At 41.4% G+C, this 19,512-nt stretch overlaps 1 protein-coding gene across 1 annotated transcript; it reads left to right on the top strand.

The window, feature by feature from the left end:
- The first annotated feature begins 304 nt into the window (after window positions 1-304).
- On the top strand, window positions 305-12,776 carry cep152 (centrosomal protein 152). The gene is given in 28 exon segments (XM_037683568.1): window positions 305-408; window positions 410-488; window positions 1,056-1,165; window positions 1,572-1,632; window positions 1,717-2,001; window positions 2,514-2,673; window positions 3,026-3,166; window positions 3,375-3,514; window positions 3,802-4,002; window positions 4,085-4,232; window positions 5,628-5,719; window positions 5,805-5,968; window positions 6,096-6,297; window positions 6,472-6,576; window positions 6,671-6,801; window positions 6,880-7,008; window positions 7,089-7,389; window positions 7,482-7,742; window positions 7,933-8,052; window positions 8,137-8,763; window positions 8,920-8,995; window positions 9,075-9,242; window positions 9,326-9,410; window positions 10,047-10,049; window positions 11,171-11,247; window positions 11,588-11,744; window positions 11,832-11,935; window positions 12,022-12,776. Coding segments are annotated over 28 exon segments (4,986 nt in total).
- The last annotated feature ends 6,736 nt before the right edge of the window (window positions 12,777-19,512 follow it).

Below are 19,512 nucleotides of genomic sequence, written 5' to 3'. Positions count from 1 at the left end.
AGATCACTTTGCCTCTGTACCTGAGCCCATCAAAGTTGGGTAAAGAGTGAAGAAAGAGATGAACAATTTGCCAATATGCTTCAGAAATTAGCACTTTTTTTTTTTTATAGAAATTATATTTTTATTTGTTATAGCCTATTTATTGCGCAGACTGGCGAAGTGGAAAACGCTTGCCACCAGTAACTGGAATGTTTCTGCTCCAGTAAACCTTGCTATATGTTTTTTGTTTCTAAACAATGGAGTTCTTTGGGAGAGAATAGCAGCGATGCCGCTGGGAACCAGCCACATGCAAGGCATGCTTTGAATGCTTCATGCAGAAGGTCACTTCAGCAGACTGATTTGGATACTGTGGTGGTTATCTTTTGACTTTGTGACTGGAAACAAGCCGTTTGCTATGTTTTTGGTGCGTGTTTAAGTGGGCTGAAATGGGTCCTTCGGTTGTGGACACAGTGGAGGATCTGAGGAATATTCAGCGGTCCTTGTGGGAAGTAAGTCCAGCAGGTTCTGCTTGTTCCATCGCACATGGCGGACTGGTCACTTTTTACTGACACTAAAAGTGATTTGCCTTGTTTTTATTGTGATGTAAAGAACTAATACGTGTTAGGTCAACATTTTGTTTGTTCGATGCTAAGTAGAACTTTATTACAAAAAAAATGAATGGTTAACACAAATTTTTGTATTTGAGAAGCACGAGCCTGAAGTTTTTTACTGCTACTGATAAACTTCTTTTGTTTCAATTTAATCAAATTATTAAGTAAATGGTTCAAACTGTCAGAAGAAAGTCAATGTGGAAGTGTTTTATTAGCCAAATATTGCCCTGTACAATCAAATTGTGGCTTTATCTTCCTAAAGTTGAATGAAACTTATATTGCAAAAAAACTACTTATTGTTTTTTTGATGCTGCCAAGTGAACAAACAAATCTCTTCCTCTCTCTCACTGCTTCACGGCTTCTTCCCACCGTTCTGCTCTCTGTTACTCTTTCGCGATGTGTTATTTTATAACTTGGTTGCGGAGCAACCCCTGTGACTCATTTCTAAGTGCCGTCTATCTGCAGCTGCACAAACTGCTCACAGACCTGCCGGATGACATGCTGGAGGACAGCAGAGACTGCTCCTCCCCGGAGCTGGAGTTATCTCCCTGCAGCAATAAAAACACGGGCAGCAGGTTGGTAACGCATGTCGCTGTTAACATGTTGCCTCACATGTGAAGTCTGGGTGTGGCTTTGAACAGCCGCTCACAAAATTAGGCTCGAGACCCCACTTTGGGTTGGAGCTTGAGATGAACTCCTGATAGAAAGAAAAGTAATTCCTAATAGCCAATTTCACTATCATTGTCACAATAAATAAAAGTAATAGTTATAAATAGGTAAATGTAATACAAGTTGAAATTGTTTCTGTTTCTATTATGTCCTTTTTTTTAGTAATGTTTGTGTAAATCAGACAGCAGTAGTTGGCATTGAAAGTCTTTGCTGTTATTTTGTGTACCAGATTCTGACACGTTTGGACTGATGTAGAACATACAGAAGTACTTTACTGTAACGCGGAGATACTTTTCTGCCTTCTTCTCTCAGCCCACAGTCTAAGTGGACTCAGGAATGGTCTGATCACCCTCAGCCAACCGCTCACACACAGGTAGAGAGTAACTTTGTTTTCAGAATAGATTTTTCTTCCTGAACCTATACCAGAAAAAATAACTCTGATATTGTCTTTAAGAAGACCTACGAAGTGGACTATGACCAAGGCTATCCTTATGAGGATGAAGCTGCTCATGTTAATGGACACCTAAATCACCCTCAAACCCAGCTTCCCCCTCCCTCCTGGAACCAGGACCACCAGTTTGCACAGGAAGGTTACCCGTGCCCAAGCATCGGCTCAGACAGATGTCCAGAGGGCAGTGATTTCTCCACAGAGTTTGACCCACTGTCATACCCTGATCGTGGAGACGGAGACTACAGGAGTGAACATCCTCAGGAGGACCACACCAACAGAAACCATTTTCAGGTAAGGAGGTGGTTTATTGACACAACAATCTATTGTCAGCAGGGTTCTCGATGTTCTTTTAACCCCAGTTTATTTTGGATGTTGTGATTGTTGACTTATTGCTTCAGTTGGTTTTCTGATTAAGCAGTGTCTGAGACAACTGCTGTAAAATTAGAACAAGAAGGAAATAAGCCATAAAAGAAAATATTGACCAAACATTTACATCTAAATTCATCTCCTGAGCTCCACTGACTGTGTAAGGTGACATGCTCATCAGCTGAAAGATTTGCCCCAACAGCTTGTAGTTATTATTTTCTGTGTTCTGAATGGTTTTAATAATCAACTATAAATACGATGAGTCAGGAGCTGTGACCGACTTCAGTCTGTCCTTTATAAGAAAACACTTATTGACAATGTTTAATAAAAGCACCGAACACTTGTCAGCTGTTTTGATTTTATGATTTATCTTTATTGTCTAATCCTTTTAGTCAAAACATTTTTACATAAAAATGATGGCTTATTTTTATTTTCAGAATTTAAACTCTGGACTCTGTGGTCAAGGTGCAAACCAGCACAAAGTTAACTTTAACCCTCAGCACCCAGTCCATCAGCCACAGATGTTCAAGTCTTCTGCTGCTCAGCGTGAAGAGCAGTTTGACCACCTGCAAAGAGAGTTCCTCGATTCGACCCAGCGTGAGTTTCATCACTTGTGTTTTGTTCTTGATCTCTGATGACTGGTCTATTTAACTTGCTGAGAGATCCACAGTTACTGGAAGCCAGCAGCTCAGAGGATGGACATCCAGCAATTATTCTCATTATGTTCATTTAATTTACTAATAAACATCTAGTTTTATTTAAAATAAGCTCATTGGCAGGAGGAATGAGCTGTGAACCCCCACCGTAGATCATTTAAATTACAGGATCACCTTTCTGACAGAAACACATTTCTTTTTTTCTTTTTTTTAGTTTCTCTCATGAATTTTTAGAAACCGATAATCTCTTCACATTGCTTAAATAGATGACAAACAACGTTTCTGTGTTTCAGGAACTGCTGACAGGGAGCGAGTCGCCCAGCTGCAGATTTTAAATAAAGCTCAAAAGAGACAAATTGAAGATTTGGAGCAAAAACTGGAGGACTCACGACGTAACATGAGATACATCGAGCATCAGTTTGCAATCGTCAAAGGTACATTTCATACACTTTTATCTTGACGTTAGATTATTTTACTCCTTGTATCATTGAACTGATTGTTAATAATTCAGTGATCTGATACTAAAGTAATCCCCATAACTTCGTTCTTCAAACTTTGCATTAAAAACCAACAAACATTTGGGCCCATCTGCTTCTTTCTTCTGTTCTTATTTTCCCATTGTTTTTGGAAAATGATCAACAGATGAGAAGGCTGGCCTTACAGTGAGTTTCAAGGAGTCTAGTCGACTGATTAATGAGGCGAAGGAAAGAGAGTCTCAAATACAAAACAAGCTTAAAGCAGCGGAGCAGCAAGTACAACTCCTCAAAGAGAGAGACCAGGAGGTAAATGCTGTACTCCCACCACACCTGTATGGATACTTTATTATCTGATGATTAGAAACTCCTCTTAATTATTCAACAAATTCAAGGTAATCTGTTTTCCCCAGGCTTGAAACATTTTGTTTTTAAGACTGGCTTCTTGTGGCTGCTTTATTCATGTTTGGTTTATTGCAGTTACAGAGTTAAATGGACATTTGAATATGTATTCTGTTGCTTTGGGACACATTCTGGTTTCTTATACTTAAGCTCCAGTTTGTCCCACATACTGAGCAGTTGAACTGTGTTTGCAGAACATGAAGAAACAACGGGTGGCGGACGCTGCAGTGGACAGTATGAAGCAGCAGATGCTGGAGCTTTGTCGCTCTGACACGCTGTCCAGAGCACGGGAGCAGCACGATCGAGACCTCGCCGTCATAAAGGAGCAGCACGATGCCGCACTGTTGACCTTACAGCAGAAGCTCGATTCAACCGCTCAGGCTTTAAGTGAGCAGGTGCGTAGTGTTGTTACAATGTCCCAGCGAGCTGCTCAGAACGCGTTTTCAGCTCCTGAGGTTTTTGCTTTGCTGCTTTCAGACTCATGCTGGTCAGAAGTTACGAGAGCAAGTGAAGCTGTTGGAAAATCGTAGAGAAGAAGAGCAGCTGGAGAGAGGCAAAGTAATCAACTCCCTCAGCCAGCGTCTGGAGGAGAGTCAGCGTCAGTGTGCCAAGCTGCTGCAGACAAGTGAGTGAAGGGCTCCACGTTCCGTCTGAATGTAGATTAAAACTGCAGGGTTTGTGTAGCTGCTGCAACGCATTGAAAATGCTTGAATTTTAATGTAGGGGTTTAAAAGTTCATAAATGGACAGAGGTTTTGGTTAAAGTCCTGGACAATGCTTGAAATTGCATTTAGATTTTTTTTTATTGTGGTTTTATATTTAATAAAGAACCCTTCATTACAGCCTGTCATCATTAAAGGGACTGAGGTAGGGATGACTGACAGCCCTAGATTCTTGGGACTGCAGGTTACATCGGACCTGAGCTGGTCTCTCAACACCACAGCCACTGTGGAAAAAGCCCAGCAAAGGCTTCACTTCTTTAGGCTGCTCAGGAAATTCACGTCTGAACCAGCGCCCTCTCACCCAGGCCTATAGGGAACTGAGAGAGAGCATCCTAACCTCAGGCATGTCTGGTATGGGAACACCACACAAGCAGAAAGGAAGGCACTGCAGAGAGACATAAAACCTGCAGAGTGGATCACAGGGACAAAACTTCCTTCCATGGACTCGATGTCGGTACTGCGCTGTCCAAGAAGAGCAGGAGGAATCATCAAGGACTCTCCATCCAGCTCACTCTCTTATCACACACAAAAAATGTTCATATAACCTGAGACAGTAGAGCGGAGAGCATCATCACCCATAGTATAAGTTTTTTAATAGTTGTTTCCCTGCCTGTCAGACTGATGGCAAAACAAACTACGGATCAGGTGCAATAATAACCCCACACCTAACGCCACTTGTCATGTGACATGGGAAGGTGTAGATATAAACCACTTTATTCTCATTTTATTTATTTACTGTTCTGACTGAGAGCTCTACACAAGAACTGCAACGTGCCTGGATTGTTGGTCTGTGCACAAATGGTAAATAAAGAACTTTGTACCTTTGAATGCATCATGGCCCCTCTAAGTGGGTAAATTGTAATTTAGATTTTGGGTTTTAAATATTTTATTAAAAATGCTCAAGAATCCAAAAAGTAGCCTTCTTAGATATTTGATATTTAATTTAAAATTATTCAAGTTTCTGTAGTTTGTCTAAAGACTTCAGCACAGTCTGTTCATGCAGGACGCAGATCCCACTGTGTTTTTAAAAAGGAATATGTTTTGATCTTTGTGTCAATCTTTTAATTTCTAACTCTTCTGTAGAGATTACAAAACTAATTTTGGTTCTTTAAAAACACAATCAAGGTTTTAAAATATTTGCACAACAGTAAAGGGCTGGTGACGCTTAATAACTCATTGAAACCTTGAAAATGCTTGAATTTGTCTTGTGTCGAGCTCTAAATGTTTTTTCTCCACATCTGATTTTGCTCACTTCCAAACGAGTTTAAATGTTTGTGAACTGTCTTTTAATTTCTTCAGATTCTGTGCAAGAGATGAGCCAAATGCAGATCAAACTACAACAAGCTCAGTCAGCCAAGGCACTAAGTGAAAACACGAACAAAGTTTTACAGGTTTGCTTCCTAGAAAACATTTCTAAAACGCTACTTAAATCAAAGGCTGTAGCTGTTTGTCTCTTGTTTCTGTTTTGTCTTCCAGGAGGATTTAGCCGATCTGAAGGAGCAGATTACTCTGTACGAGTCTGCTGTGAAACATGGCGTTGTTTCTCTAGACCTTAGCAGTGAGTCAGAGAACCATCTGTCTGAGTCCTGTGTGGGTCTGGGGTTGAGGAAAGCTACTGGGAAAAATGGCACATTTCACAGGTACGCTTGGATCACTGTGGTTTTATTACGTCTCTGGGTTCGTGTGCACGCTGAAATGTTGCCATCTAGTTTCGTGTCACCTCTCAACAACCATCCAAAATATATATTTTCCTTTTGTTTCTGTTAGCACCGCTCTGGCTCACCTGCTGGACTCGAAGCTGCCCAAAGACGAGGCTTTGGGGCTCCTGCAGGTGGAGATGCAGCGCTGCCTCGGATGTTTGAAGGGGAAACGACAGCGGATCAGTCGGCTGCAGGAGGAGCTCCAGCTCTGTCAGGCTCGAGTGAGCGAGCTGCAGACTCAGTTAGATGAAGCAAAGCTCAACTCTTCAGTAAGAGCATCTCCTGATGGCTGAGTTAGATAACATTTAGATTCACTCTGTTGTTTTTCTGTAAAACATAGCTTTAAAAAAGACTAAATTTAAAGATAAACCAAAGAACAAATAATAGATTGAATAATTCTGGCGGGGTCTCTGATTAGGAAGTGTTTTCTCTGTAAACCACAGGTCAAAGCAGCGAGCCAGATGAACCCTCCAGACATGACTGGAGCCTCTCAGAAAGAACTGATGAGCCTGCAGGAAGACAAGCAGCACTTGCTGGAACAAGTGGAGGTTGACCATCGTCTATTGTTTAATAATACTCCATGACTTTTTTTTTTTATCCTTTACAAAATTATGAGACTGGTATTTTTTCCCCGACTTGTAGTTGCTGGAAAATAAGAACAAGGAGCTGCAACAGACTGAGGAGAAACTGAAGTCCACCAACTCTGAGCTGTGCACCAAGATGAGGGAAATGATCCGAGAGCTGGACCAAGAAAAACAGGAAGCTGCAGAACGGTGGGGCTGCAGGTCAGAGTCAGAGCTTTCTTACTTGGTTGTTTTGTGGTTTTATTGAGTGTTTGTATGTTTCTCAAGAACTGACCGGGTTCATCGGCAGTACAGGGATGACGTGGTGAACCGGGTCCGAACAGAACTCATGCAGGATCACAGTGCTCAGGTTGAGCAGCTGACTGCACAGCATCAGCAGCAGATTCAACAATTACAGTAAGTCTCTGGCTCTTTTGTTAAAAACTACTAACATGGACCCTTTTTGTGTCATTTACTTTATTTGTTTGGTTTTGCAGAATCCAGCTGTCGGAAGCCAACGACAAGATGTTGGCTGTGCAGGAATGTTACATATCTGTGTGCAAGGAGAAGAGCTTGCTTGAGGAAAAGATTCAAAACGGAGAGAAAGACGAGGCTTTGATAAAAGAGGGAAGTAATGTAGCTGTAGAAAAGCTGAGAAGTGAACTTGAGGCTCAGCATCAGGCCTCCATAACACAACTTAAAGCAGTCTGGTCTAAAGAGAAGGAGTCTGAAATCCAGCAGCAAGTGGTCTCTCATGTAGCTTCAGTTGAGGCTAAATGGAAGAATGAACTGCAGAAGGTATGACTTACAAAAATACAATAAAACTCAGCTCTTTTATTTAAGTAATTGATATGTGAAGCCAGACTCATTTTTTCTTTCTTTGTTTTCAGAGAGAGAAGACTTGGGTCCAGAAGTTGGAGGAGACTCAGAGAGAGAGAAGCAGAGAGGCTGCTGAGGTGACCTGTCAAACAGATGAGTCTGAGGTCAGCAGTCTGACGGTTTCTGCTGAGGAGCTGGACTCCAGGCTCCGAGCTCAGAAACAGCAGCTGCAGCTGGACGCTGACAAAGTGCAACACAAAGCTGTGGAGGAGGCTAGAAAACAAGTCCAGAGAGAGTTGGAGGAGAAACACCTGGAGGACATGGCCAAGCAGGTCACTGACATTTTATTTATAACAATAGACGAGCTTATATTTGTTTTATGTGTAGCAGTTGTGAGTCGTACACACATGCCGTTGAAACTGGCAATGTACCACTATAATATTTAGATCTTGTTTTTATCCTCATACACTTTCCAAGATGCACTGGTATTGTTCTAAAATGTTGCTTTCTCTGGTGTTCCAGGTTGAAGGCGCTGTAACTCGAGCCTATAATCGTTGGATTGAGGATCTGCCTTCATTACCAGAATTCCAAGCAGAGAAGGAGAAATGGAAAAAGCTCCAAGAAGAAAATACAAACCAAAGAGTAAAACAGGGTCCTTTAATTTTTAAATAAGCATCACCATTTTTCCTCTCTCTCTGTTTATGAATTGCTATTTAAACATTGCAGGTGTCCCTGGCCCTGAGGGAGGCAGAGGAGCAGTGGAGCAGAAACCAACAGGAGGACCAGAGTTCTGAAGCCAAGAGGGTGGAGGCGCTCCAACGGGAGATGGCAGCTGTCAAGATCCAACTGGAACAAGCATCCAGAGAGCAGGCTGCCCTGCTGAAAGCTGAGCTGGCTGCAGCTAGAGCGGCTTGGAGCAGAGACAAACAGCAGGAGATCTCCGTCATCCAGGTCCGCAGCGAGCAGGCCTACCAAACCAAGCTGCAAGAGCAGCGCAGACAGCTGGAGCAGGCTGTGCAGCAAGCCAGAGAGGACGCTGACCTCCAGAGGAAGGAGCTGCTGCTGCAGATGGAGGCAAAGCTTCAGCAGACTGTGAGGGCTCGAGAGGAGGAGTGGAAACGCCAGCGTGCTGAAAAAGAGCTGACCCAGAGACGGCAGATCAGAGATGAATTCATGGCAGAGCTGCAGGCCGCACTGACAGAGGTTCAAACACAACTTCTTGGACAAGGAGCTGAAAACCTCAGCAGATCCAGTGAATCCACATCAGAAGCTTCTATAACACGCATCATCAAAACGTCATGTGGAGACGTGGTGACCAGAGCTTTGGCTGAGGCCAAGAGGGAGTGGAACAAAGTGAGCTGCTCTTGTAAAATGATCGGTGGCAACGAGATTAAATAAATGTCACTGTTTTTATGATGTGATAAGAGACAAGTTTCTGGGTAACTTTTAGACATTTCAATCTTTTGTTTTGAAGAAAAATGAGTTATTTTTTATTTCACCCTCCCACAGGTGAATGAAGAGAAGCTGAGTCACGTCTTAAAAGAACCACAAGAACAACATGTGAGAGATATCAACAACATGCAAAGTATGTGATGTGCTTCATTTTTTACAAATCACTTACAGCGGTGCAGTCTTTACATGACCTGACTGTCCAATATGTCTAGGCTCTTTCCCTCACAGGAAGGATCATCCTCACTGCAGGAAGGAATGCTCAGAGACTTTAGGTAAACTGCAGAAGAAGAACCAGGAGCTGCAGAGGCACTTGGAGAAAGCCTGCCGTCAACTTCAGCACAGCATCCGAGAGCACAAAACCGCCATGCAGCATCTTAAAGGTACAGCTGTTTACTGTGTTTAAGCGTTTGTCAGCACGGTGTCCAATAACCTGGACTCTGGATCTGATGGTTCTGAACTGTAGATGAACATGACAGCAGCTTACAGAAGGTGAAGGCCGAACATCTGCAGCAGCTGGTGGAAGTGAGGAAAGCCAAAGAATCCTCAGGGTTTGTCCACATTTTCTAATAATTCAAAGTCCAGAAAAAAATGAACTTGTTTTTTTTTTGTCATTTAAAAGAAACTCAGACTTTGCAGCAAGCTAAACATTTGGTGACTACTTTGCTATCCAGTTTTAGATTAAAATCACACATAGGTGGAAAACCAAAAAAAGTTAAGTCTGGTCCTCTGGACATTCAAAAAACAAAACAAACAAAACAAAAAAAAAAGTAGAAACGTTTTGTCTCTCATCCGGAAGACTTCCTCAGTCTCAGGTGCTGTTTTCAGCTCAGTCTCTTAAATAACACCTTCTCAGAGTGGATCAACCAGTTTTGCTGCTGACAACCAAAACCAGCTGCTCACATGCTCAAGAAGGACCATCAGCCTAACTAGATCATTCGCACACTGATGGCTGTTTACTGTTCACAGAGGGCTGAGTGATACTAGCAATCACAGCATTGTAAGAGGGGGACAGTTGAAGATCAACATCATCAGGCCAGGACTCTGTGGTCTACACTCATCTCCAGGCCAGCGGTCACTCTTTCAGGGATGAATATGTTCACATCCTTGATAGAGGAACAATGGTTTGAGAGAGGAGTTAAGCTCCCAGTATACTGCCGCGTACATCCATACGCAGAGGTACGCAGTACGTACGCAGAGGTATGTGCGTACCCCCCAGGGCATGTCCGTGCAAAGCTCAAATTTTTACGACTGCATACGCGTACGTGGTGTCGCACAATAAACTGCCCTAGGACGGACTGTTTTATATGCGACACCAATGTATTAAATTCTCCTTCTTCATCCCTGATCTGGCCTTTTCTTTTGTTTCTTTGCCAAGAGGCAATGATCTCTTCCTCCTCTGTTGATGCCATGACTGAAATGGTGAGAAATGGAGGAATTTGTCACGAGCGAATTAAACTCCGGTCCAGCGTGGCTGCGGGAGGGTCTGGAGATTTCCTGGTGGGCTGATCTGATGTGTGGGCTGCAGAGCCAGCGCTCTGTTTTTTTAAATTTTTTAGATCTTTTTATTAACAACATATAAACACAGAACACCGCTGCGGCTGAGGCTGCCAGCGCTCATTTTTTTTCTTTTTTCCGACCTGTCAATCAATCCAGTAGGCGTGTCAGCAAATGACCAATCGGCGACCTCTATTTGTCCCGAAGGTAAACGCCCCTAGTCTGTGAAGCTGCTCTGCAGCTGCTCGGGGTGTACGCTGGAGTATCATGTCTGAACCCTCTGCGTACAGTACACGCGTACGTACGCGTGAACGGACATACGCGTGAACGGACATACGCGGCAGGACTGGAGGCTTAAAGGAGGCCATCTTTGTGAAAATAAATCATCCATCATTAAACAGGGGTGGAGGCCTCCAGGTTCAACTGTCCCCTCTTACAATGCTGTGATTGCTAGTATCACTCAACCCCCTGTGAATAGCAAACAGCCATAAGTGTGCTAATGATCCATTGTTAGACTGATGGTCCTTCTTGAGCATGTGAGCATCTGGTTTTGGTTGTCAGCAGCAAAACTGGTTGATCCACTCTGAGAAGGTGTTATTTAAGAGACTGAGCTGAAAACAGCACCTCAGACTGAAGAAGTTTTTTTGGATGAAAAACGAAATGTTTCTACTTTTTTTTGTTTGTTTTGTTTTTTGAATGTCCAGAGGAGCAGACTTAACTTTTTTTGAATTTTCTACCTGAATTATTGAACATGCATCAGGATAGGTGGAAAACCATAAGTTTTTTAGTTACAATGCATTTTTTGACATTAAAGGCCGGATCAACAAAACGTACAGCAAGGTCTTGAGGAGATGAGGCAGCAGTACCTGCTGACGGTGGAAAAGATCAGAGGTGGGGCATCTCACACATTTACATCACTTTGTTTTAGCCTTATATTCTTTTTCAACACTACTCCCTCACTCCAAAGGTCTTATCAGTCTGAATAAAGTCCCCCCCCCCCCCCCCCCCCCCCCCCCCCGAAAATAAAGCAAAGTTTTAGTCAAGTTTATTTATAAAGCACATTTAAAACAGCAGCTGTTACTGAAGTGCTTAACAATAAGATCAAGGCAGTAACAAAGAAGTATAACGATGTAATTAAAAGCAACAAAAATAAAAACATAGAAACAATGAAATAGTAATTAAATCACACTGTGTTAAACATCTTTTTTTTTCTTCTGTGTTTCTATCCCAGGAGACATGCTGCGTTACCTTCAGGAGAGTCGGGAGCGCGCTGCGGAGATGATCCGCACTGAGGTGCAGAGAGAGAGGCAGGACACTGCCAGAAAGATGCGGCACTATTATCTGACCTGTCTGCAGGAGTTACTGGAGGATGGGAGCAGGACCACAGGGCAAGAAGCTTAAATTGTCCTGAACTTGTTAGCTTCCTTCAATATTGCTCTCCACGCTAATTGTATCGATCTTTCTGTGTCCTGCAGTGCTGAAAAGAAAATAATGAATGCTGCGAGTAAGCTGGCGGCCATGGCTAAAGTGTTGGAGACGTCCGTCAAAAGTAATTCTGGAAAGAATCGGAGTTTACCAAGTGAGTCACTTAGAAAACGGCTTTACTCTGTTTGTTATTGTCAGAAATGATGAGCCTGGTGTGCAACTGTGTTATTGTATCATCAGGTACTGCCTCTGCTGCTGCGGTAGGTTTCAGTAAGAGTCCACCACTGCTAACTGAGCTTCCTGATACCAGGCCAGACGAGAGATCCCGCAGGGAAAAGCCTTCTGCTGGTTCAGGACAGAAATCAACTAGACCCACAGTTAGGACTAAACCTGGGAGCCAGCGGGACACTCGTTCATCTCAGCAGGACTCGGTGGATAAAGACCAACAGTCCCAAACATCTCACACACACCTCCCCTCCTCCATCGCTCCTCAGTCCCATGTGGATTTTGTTAGTCTGTGTGTGAGGGGTAACGGCTTGGAGTGGAACCTGCAGGGAGGGAACTCCAATAAAGCCGACACTCGCCTGGAGTCAGGGCGACAGAAGCCTCCTCTCATCCAGGAGACGCCGGTTCGAGAGGGGAAACAGACCGACTGGAGCGCGACCAGCTGTGACTCGGACGCAGCGCCCAGACTCTCGTACCTTGGGAGGAAAGTTGAACCAGTCAGGCCTTTTTCTGTGTCTGCAGGGTCGGCCGGCAAAGCGGGGGAGTTTGGCGGTCTCACTCCTGATGTTTCTGACCTAACAGTTTACAACCATGTTCCAGAGAAGACAAGTGAAAACAGTCATCACACGAGGAAGAGTTCGGACAGAGAGCCCATCCCTGGTTCTGAATGTGAGCGCGAGCTGGGGCTCTGTTCCAGGCCTCAGTTCTCCGAGCTGAGACAGCGGCAGCAGGACAGCGGCTTCGACAGCCCCTTCTACCAGCAGAAGTGACAAAGAGAGCGCAGGTATGAAGACGAAGGCTCGGAGCGCACATTTCAAGTAGCTTTTTCAATCGTGCCTTTATTGCGCTGGATTTTGTTCACATGATTTCAAACCTTTTCTGTTTGTAATTTTTTTATTTTTAAAGTCTGCTGCATGAGATTAATTCTTGTTTCTTTTTCTGCCCTGGTGGAACAGCAGCAAGTTTATTCAAACAAAAAAAAAAAACGAACTAGGTTTAAAGCTGCACGTTTATGACCCACAAACATTTTGATTGTTTAATGTGCACAAAGCCTGAATGATGAAAGTTAGATTCTATACAGAGGAGATATAAGTTGTTAATTATTGACCATTACAGGTTGCTGGCGGATGGACTTTGTAGACAGTCAGACTGTACGCTAAGCTTATCTCCTGCTGCCTCTGGCTCCAGATGAACTCCGTATCTCTGACTGGTGCATTGATCTTCTTATCTAAGTCTCAAGAAGAAAGCGAGTAAGCGTCTTTCTCAAAAAATACCCCACAACCACTTTATAGTGTAGTTTACTCCAGATAAAACCAAATCCTGCTGCTGGTTTTTCCACACAGCAGGTGTAACATGTTGCCACTTAGTTCACCTGTTTGTCTGAACAGCTTTGTATTTATCACCTCGCTGTGATTTATCACCAGAACTGAAGCACAACGTTTAAATAAAAACACATAAACCACTCCGTTGGTTTTTATAATCCGCTCGCAGTCAGTCTAATGAAGCAGGAACGTTGATGGCAGACTGGGTGCATTTTCCAAAGTAGCACACGACTGATGTTTCTTTGATTAATTTATTTTCAGGTCCCACTTGTAGCTCCCGTGAAACAAAAACTTAAAAGATGCGGATCACAGAACAAGTTTAGTTGAACTGTTTTCTGTTTGAGACCACTTGTATTTTCTATTTCTGTGCGTTTGTTTTTTAAAATATTGATTTTTTTGTTTTGTTACCTCCATCAACATGTGCTGTGCATATATTGTTTTTTTATTTTTATTTATACATATTTGTATATATTGTCGTTCTTTTAATAAATCTTGTGTTTTTACAAACAAAAAGGAAAATGATACCTGATTTGTCTTATGAGCTAAATTCTACAGAAAACATCATCATATAAAAGAGGTCCATTTAAAATCTATAAGTAGTGTAAAAAACACGAGTCAGCATGTAAACCACGTGCCTTGAAGATAAAACATCAGCTGACAAGTAGATCAATAGAAAACTAGTTTTTATGGCTTATTTACCCTAAAGTCTTTTTTAAAATAAGAAAATGTGCAGTTAAACGCAACCGTTTTCCCGTGAACTAAATTCTGTATTTATTTTTTAAGCGTGCTCAGCCTTCTCTACTGAGTCGTATTTGTCCAATTTACAGTTAGATTTATCAAACCAATATTGTTTTTATAATTCTATTCATGTCTTCTTTGAGTTTAAAATCAGAAAATGTAGGGTTATCCAGGTTTTTATGTCTTTAAGACATGCTTGTAGTCTAAGTAACTGATTGGATTCATTGGGTTTCATGGACAAATATAATTGTGTATCATCAGCATAACTGAAAATTTATCCTGTATTGTTTAATAACTTTACCTAATGGAAGCATATATAAAGTAAAGAGTATTGGTCCAAGCACTGAACCTTGAGTAACTCCATGATTAACTTTGGTGTAAGAAGAAGATTTATTAATTACATTTACAAATTAGAATCTATCAGATAAATATGATTTAAACCACTTTAGAGTCGTTCCTGTTATCCCAACATCATATTCAAGTCTCTGTAGTAACATATTGTGATCAACTGTATCAAATGCAGCACTGAGGTCCAACAGGACCAGTATAGACACAAGTCCATTGTCAGAGGCCATGAGAATATCATTAGTAACTTTCACCAGTGCAGGTTCAGTGCTGTGATGAGCTCTAAACTCAGACTGAAACTCTTCAAAACAGATTATTTCTTTGTAGATGTTCACACAACTGACCTGCAACTAGTTTCTCTAGAATTTTTGAGATGAAAGTTAGATTAGATATAGGTCTATCGGAATCCTGTATTTTATTTTAATTTTACATGCCTCTCAAAAAGTGGATGTATTATATGGTATGCATACACATATACATCATCACCAGAGTGGTAAGTACACTTTTCATTAGCCCATCTCCAAGGTCAAGGTCGCAAATCAAGGTCAAATGTTATACAAGGTCTGCTTGTCTGGGCCCTTGTTATAGATTGCTGTACTCCTGTTTTTTTTTTTTTATTGTTTTTTTAGCACAAATTTATATAAAAAATTGGTTTGTTCAGCAGCTGTTGGATTTAGATGAAGCTATTTATTTCAAAATCTGATATGTTGTGATGTTTTTACTTGTACAGAATATCTGTAAAGCTGCAATGAGTTTTTTTAAAGAAGCCCTTTATTTTCTTAAAAAAATATTTGCCAAAAACATTTTTTGTACACTTTCACAGAATAACAAGTTCTTTATGTTTAAGAGGCTAAGAACGTCTTTTTGTTAATTGGGTGATGAGATGGATTTAGCGCAGACAACTTGGGCTGTAGGAGTTTTAATGTTTTGAGTTTTGTTCAACAAAAGATAAAGACTCCAGAGACACTTGTCAAGCAGTCAGTATTATACGGGACTTCCCAGAGTCGGCAGTGTGCATATCCACACAAAGGCCACCAGGTGAGATACTTGAGGTGTCCAGGTTTTGGTTTGAACAGTAAAATAATCTGTAATTAAACTCCATCTGCACCTCTCTGGCTTTTCTCCAGCAGCAGCAGAGATCACTCATCCCAAACTCTGGGCTTGAACTCTTCGTGTGAGCACCAAAAGATGGGATTTATGACCGTCTTCTCTCCATCGCTGCACCATCCAGAGGGGTACTCGCACACATTTCTTTGATGAACTGCCAAACAAAAGCTACAGCAGCAGATTTTTCCTTTTGTCAGCAGATCATTGACCGTTACTGTGCAGGCTTTCATTTCCCTGCCTTAGTCTGAGACACTCGGTCTTAAATACTTTATTTGCTGCCATTTTTAGCAAACACCCAAAGTGTGATAAATGTTGTGTGCGGCCTTTTAAAGAGGCCTTTTTAGGTTAAACTTGTGCTAAAATGTGATTTAAAAAAAAAGCTTAATATAAATGAGATATTTAGAGGTTGTACCAGATTTTACCCCTAAAATTGTTTTCTGGTTGGTGGAACAACCTCAGTAATTATCTTGTTCAGCTAAGACTTGCACGTATGAAAACAAAAAAACTTATTTTGGTACAAAACTTATCATTTACTTAAGTTTTAGGAGAAAACTAAACATGTAATAATTATTAATAGGTTTCAGGCAGATATGTAGCACAGGTGTTTCAAAGGATGATCATCGAGAACTGCAGTCAAGCCCATTCAAGATGGCTGCCACAGCTAAGCATCCTTACAAAACACAGAAAAGACTGTAACTCAGCCCGTTTAACAGATACCGAGCTAAAATTTCACCTTCCCTGGATGCTAATACCTCTATAATCTTATTTTAAAGGTCTGATCAAAACTCCATCCCCCCTCAACATAAAATCATTTGGTTTTAGTCTATTTTTTTTTATTTATTTAATCTTTATTTATACACCAAAAATAGGGTTATATTTTGTCATCTGGACAGTTTCTTTTTGAGATTCTTCTTTCATCCGAAAGACTTCATCAATCTGAGGCCTGCCACCAAGATCTGTCTTAAATATACAGTAGTCCCTCGTTTATTGTGGGGAATCCGTACCCTGAAGCCCCGCGATAAGTGAAAAACCAAGGCGTTTAAAACCCTTCCCACACTCCTGCCATATTCTAAACAATGTTTCTAAACTAAACGCTCTAAAAGAGCACAGAATGTCATGATTTCAACTCCCTGCCTCCTCTCAGCCGCTGCTCTCATCTCTGCACTGAGAAACAGCTGATCAGCTGCAGCAGGAAGCTTATCCTGCAGTATGGGCTGCACAAAGATGCAGCATATGCCAAATAATTTTAAATAATTTATTTTAAATAAAAATGCCATACCAGTCGTGCAGATCATCCATCAATCAGCCAGTTGTGTGTCATGTCCACTCTTATTTTGAAAAACCGCAATAGAGCGAGTCCGCGATAAACGAACCGCGAAGTAGCGAGAGACTACTGTATCACCTCCTTGATGTGATTCAAGCCAGTTTGATGTTGAATTCCAATAAACTATCTTTACACATGCAATAAGGGACCATCCGTCCACAACAATTGATATTCATGCAATCGAATGTTTAGGCCTGATGGCCAAGCTAGTTTCTTTGGATTTCACAGAGGGCTGGCTTGAGTCACATCAAGGAGGTGATATTTATAAGACAGACCTTGGTGGCAGGCCTCAGACTGATGAAGTCTTTCGGATGAAAGACGAAACGTTTCTCTCAAAAGGAAACTGTCCAGATGACATGATTTCATATCTTTTGATGATTTATCCACCTGGATGATTGAGCTTGGAACTCTTTTTATTTATACAGGTAGTCTGAGACATGAGGACTCGTTTTCAGGGGAGACCTGTTGGTTTATAACTCTGGTATGAAAGGTTGCGGGTGATATGCATTCCTTCAAGGAGTCCTCGGCCTTTAATTAATATCTCAACTAAAACTTCCACGTATGAACTTAGCGACCAGCCCTGTTATTAATCACATTTTAACTCTGATCTTCAGATGCAGAATCTTAAATTTCACGAGGAATAAACAGTGACGTTGACCTTTGACCTAATGAACCGCTTCTGCGTAAAAACCAGAAACAACATCCGAGTCTTTAAACACGGGGCTCGTGGAACGGGCCTCACTTTCTCTGTGGTGTTTACACTGTGGAGGTAAAGCTGGTGTCCTGTTCTGTGTTTGACTTTCTACAAGAGCAGCTGTGGACTCTGACAGGACCGTGGTCAGGAGGACAAGGGCTGTCCTGGACTTCATGTCCTGTTCAGGTCCAATGTTGGCAGCCTTTTAAACTTCACACTCTTAACTGTGGACTCGGCAGCGGTCAGATTATGTCAGAGTTACAAAGCAAACAAATTTGTTTGTTAAACTGTGAAAGAACTTGAGTTTGTCTTGTTTTCACATCTAAGTCTGCATCAGAAGGACAGAACCCAGCCGGCTCTGGACAAAACTCTTCTATGGTTTTTATTTATAATTTTTTTTTAATTAAAGCGACATTCTCGTCATTAAACAGTAGCAGGAAAGATGCTACTTTGTGATGCACTCTTCAGGAAATTGAATGTTCTGATGGAAAATCAGGAAACGGCGAGTGTCAACAAAGATTTTTAAAATGAATGCTGCTCGATTATTTGTATGGCAAACTTTTTATTACATTTTATATTACAAATAATTTTAGTTTGATAAAAGTTAGACTTTGTGTAAAATGGGCAGAACCAATGTTTAGAAATCAGGGCAGCCAATGGTCGATAAAATATAAGATAATATATATAAGAGCAAATATAATTGTTTTTAATTTCCGACCCGATTGCAGCATTTTAAATTTAACTGGCAGCTGCTGGCTTACTAAATCAATTTCTAATAAAAGCATTTATTGGGCTCATACTTGAAAATGTTCTGGTTCATTCTTTTAACCTTTCAACCGAAATTAAATGTACAAGTGGAACAGTAACTATCAGTAATTTAGCCAGCGTATCGTCTGCGGTACTGCAGATTGTAGCGTGACGCTTCCTGGTAGCGTTTGATCATATGATGTGTTGCAGCACTGGGCTGCCAGTGTGGTGTTTGCTTGAAACACTTGAATAATTTTTCCTTCAGGCCAGAACTTTGTCACAGATAAATGTAAAATAGATGATTGTGACTAATTTTACTAAGAGATGACCACAGCGCTACATGGAAGCTCCATGTTCCTCTGCTTGCTCTGGTTCTGATGACGTCATTTGTTTGTCATAGACAGAAGGCTCAGTCGCCATGTTGGATTCAGTCATCACAGGAAATTGGGAAAAAAAATCAACCCAACACATCAACCCAGAGCACGATGCATGCTCTGGAGTTGGATGATGTTTCTTGTGTGCAACCTTCAGCTGTGATTTCAAACAAATCTCTAAATGAATTTGTCGCTCAGGCTCGTGTTTACTTCACCAATCTGGGAGTGTGGGGTTGTTTCATGTGTATAATGCTTTTTCTGTAGAGAAAACTCTTTAACTTGGTGACTTATATTTTTAATTTTTTGCTGCAAGCATTCTAGTCATTGTCAATGTAGCAGCTGACCCATCTGTCCTCAGTATACAGACCCTTTCCAAAAAATTAGAATATCATGGAAAAGTTGTTTAACTTCCATAATTCCATTCAAAAAGTTAATCTTTATTAGATGATAGATTCAGGGCCCACAATTTAAACAATTTTAAGTATTTATTTGTTTATTTTTACATAATTTGGGCTTCCAGCTCATGAAACCCATGAAAACAGGATTTCAAAAAATTTGAATACTGTGGAGAAATCAGTCCAAATGTTGCAGGACATGAATGTTTTAAACTGAGTGTGACACTAATCATCTACTAAACTCAAAGCACCTGCACAGGTTTCCCCAGGTGTCATTAAATTGCTTCAGTTTGGTTCAGTTGTCTCAGTTCAGTTCAATATGGGGAAGACTGCAGACATAACAACTGGCCAGAAGACCATCATTGATACCCTCCATAGGATGGGGAAGCCACAAAAGTTCATAGCTAAGGAGGCTGGATGTTCACAGAGTGCTGTGTCCAACCACATCAATGGAAATCCT

This window comes from Nematolebias whitei, chromosome 10 (genome assembly GCF_014905685.2).
Source record: "Nematolebias whitei isolate Nwh7 chromosome 10, NemWhi1, whole genome shotgun sequence".
Taxonomy (NCBI): domain Eukaryota; kingdom Metazoa; phylum Chordata; class Actinopteri; order Cyprinodontiformes; family Rivulidae; genus Nematolebias; species Nematolebias whitei.
This window is presented reverse-complemented; position numbering and strand designations above follow the sequence as displayed.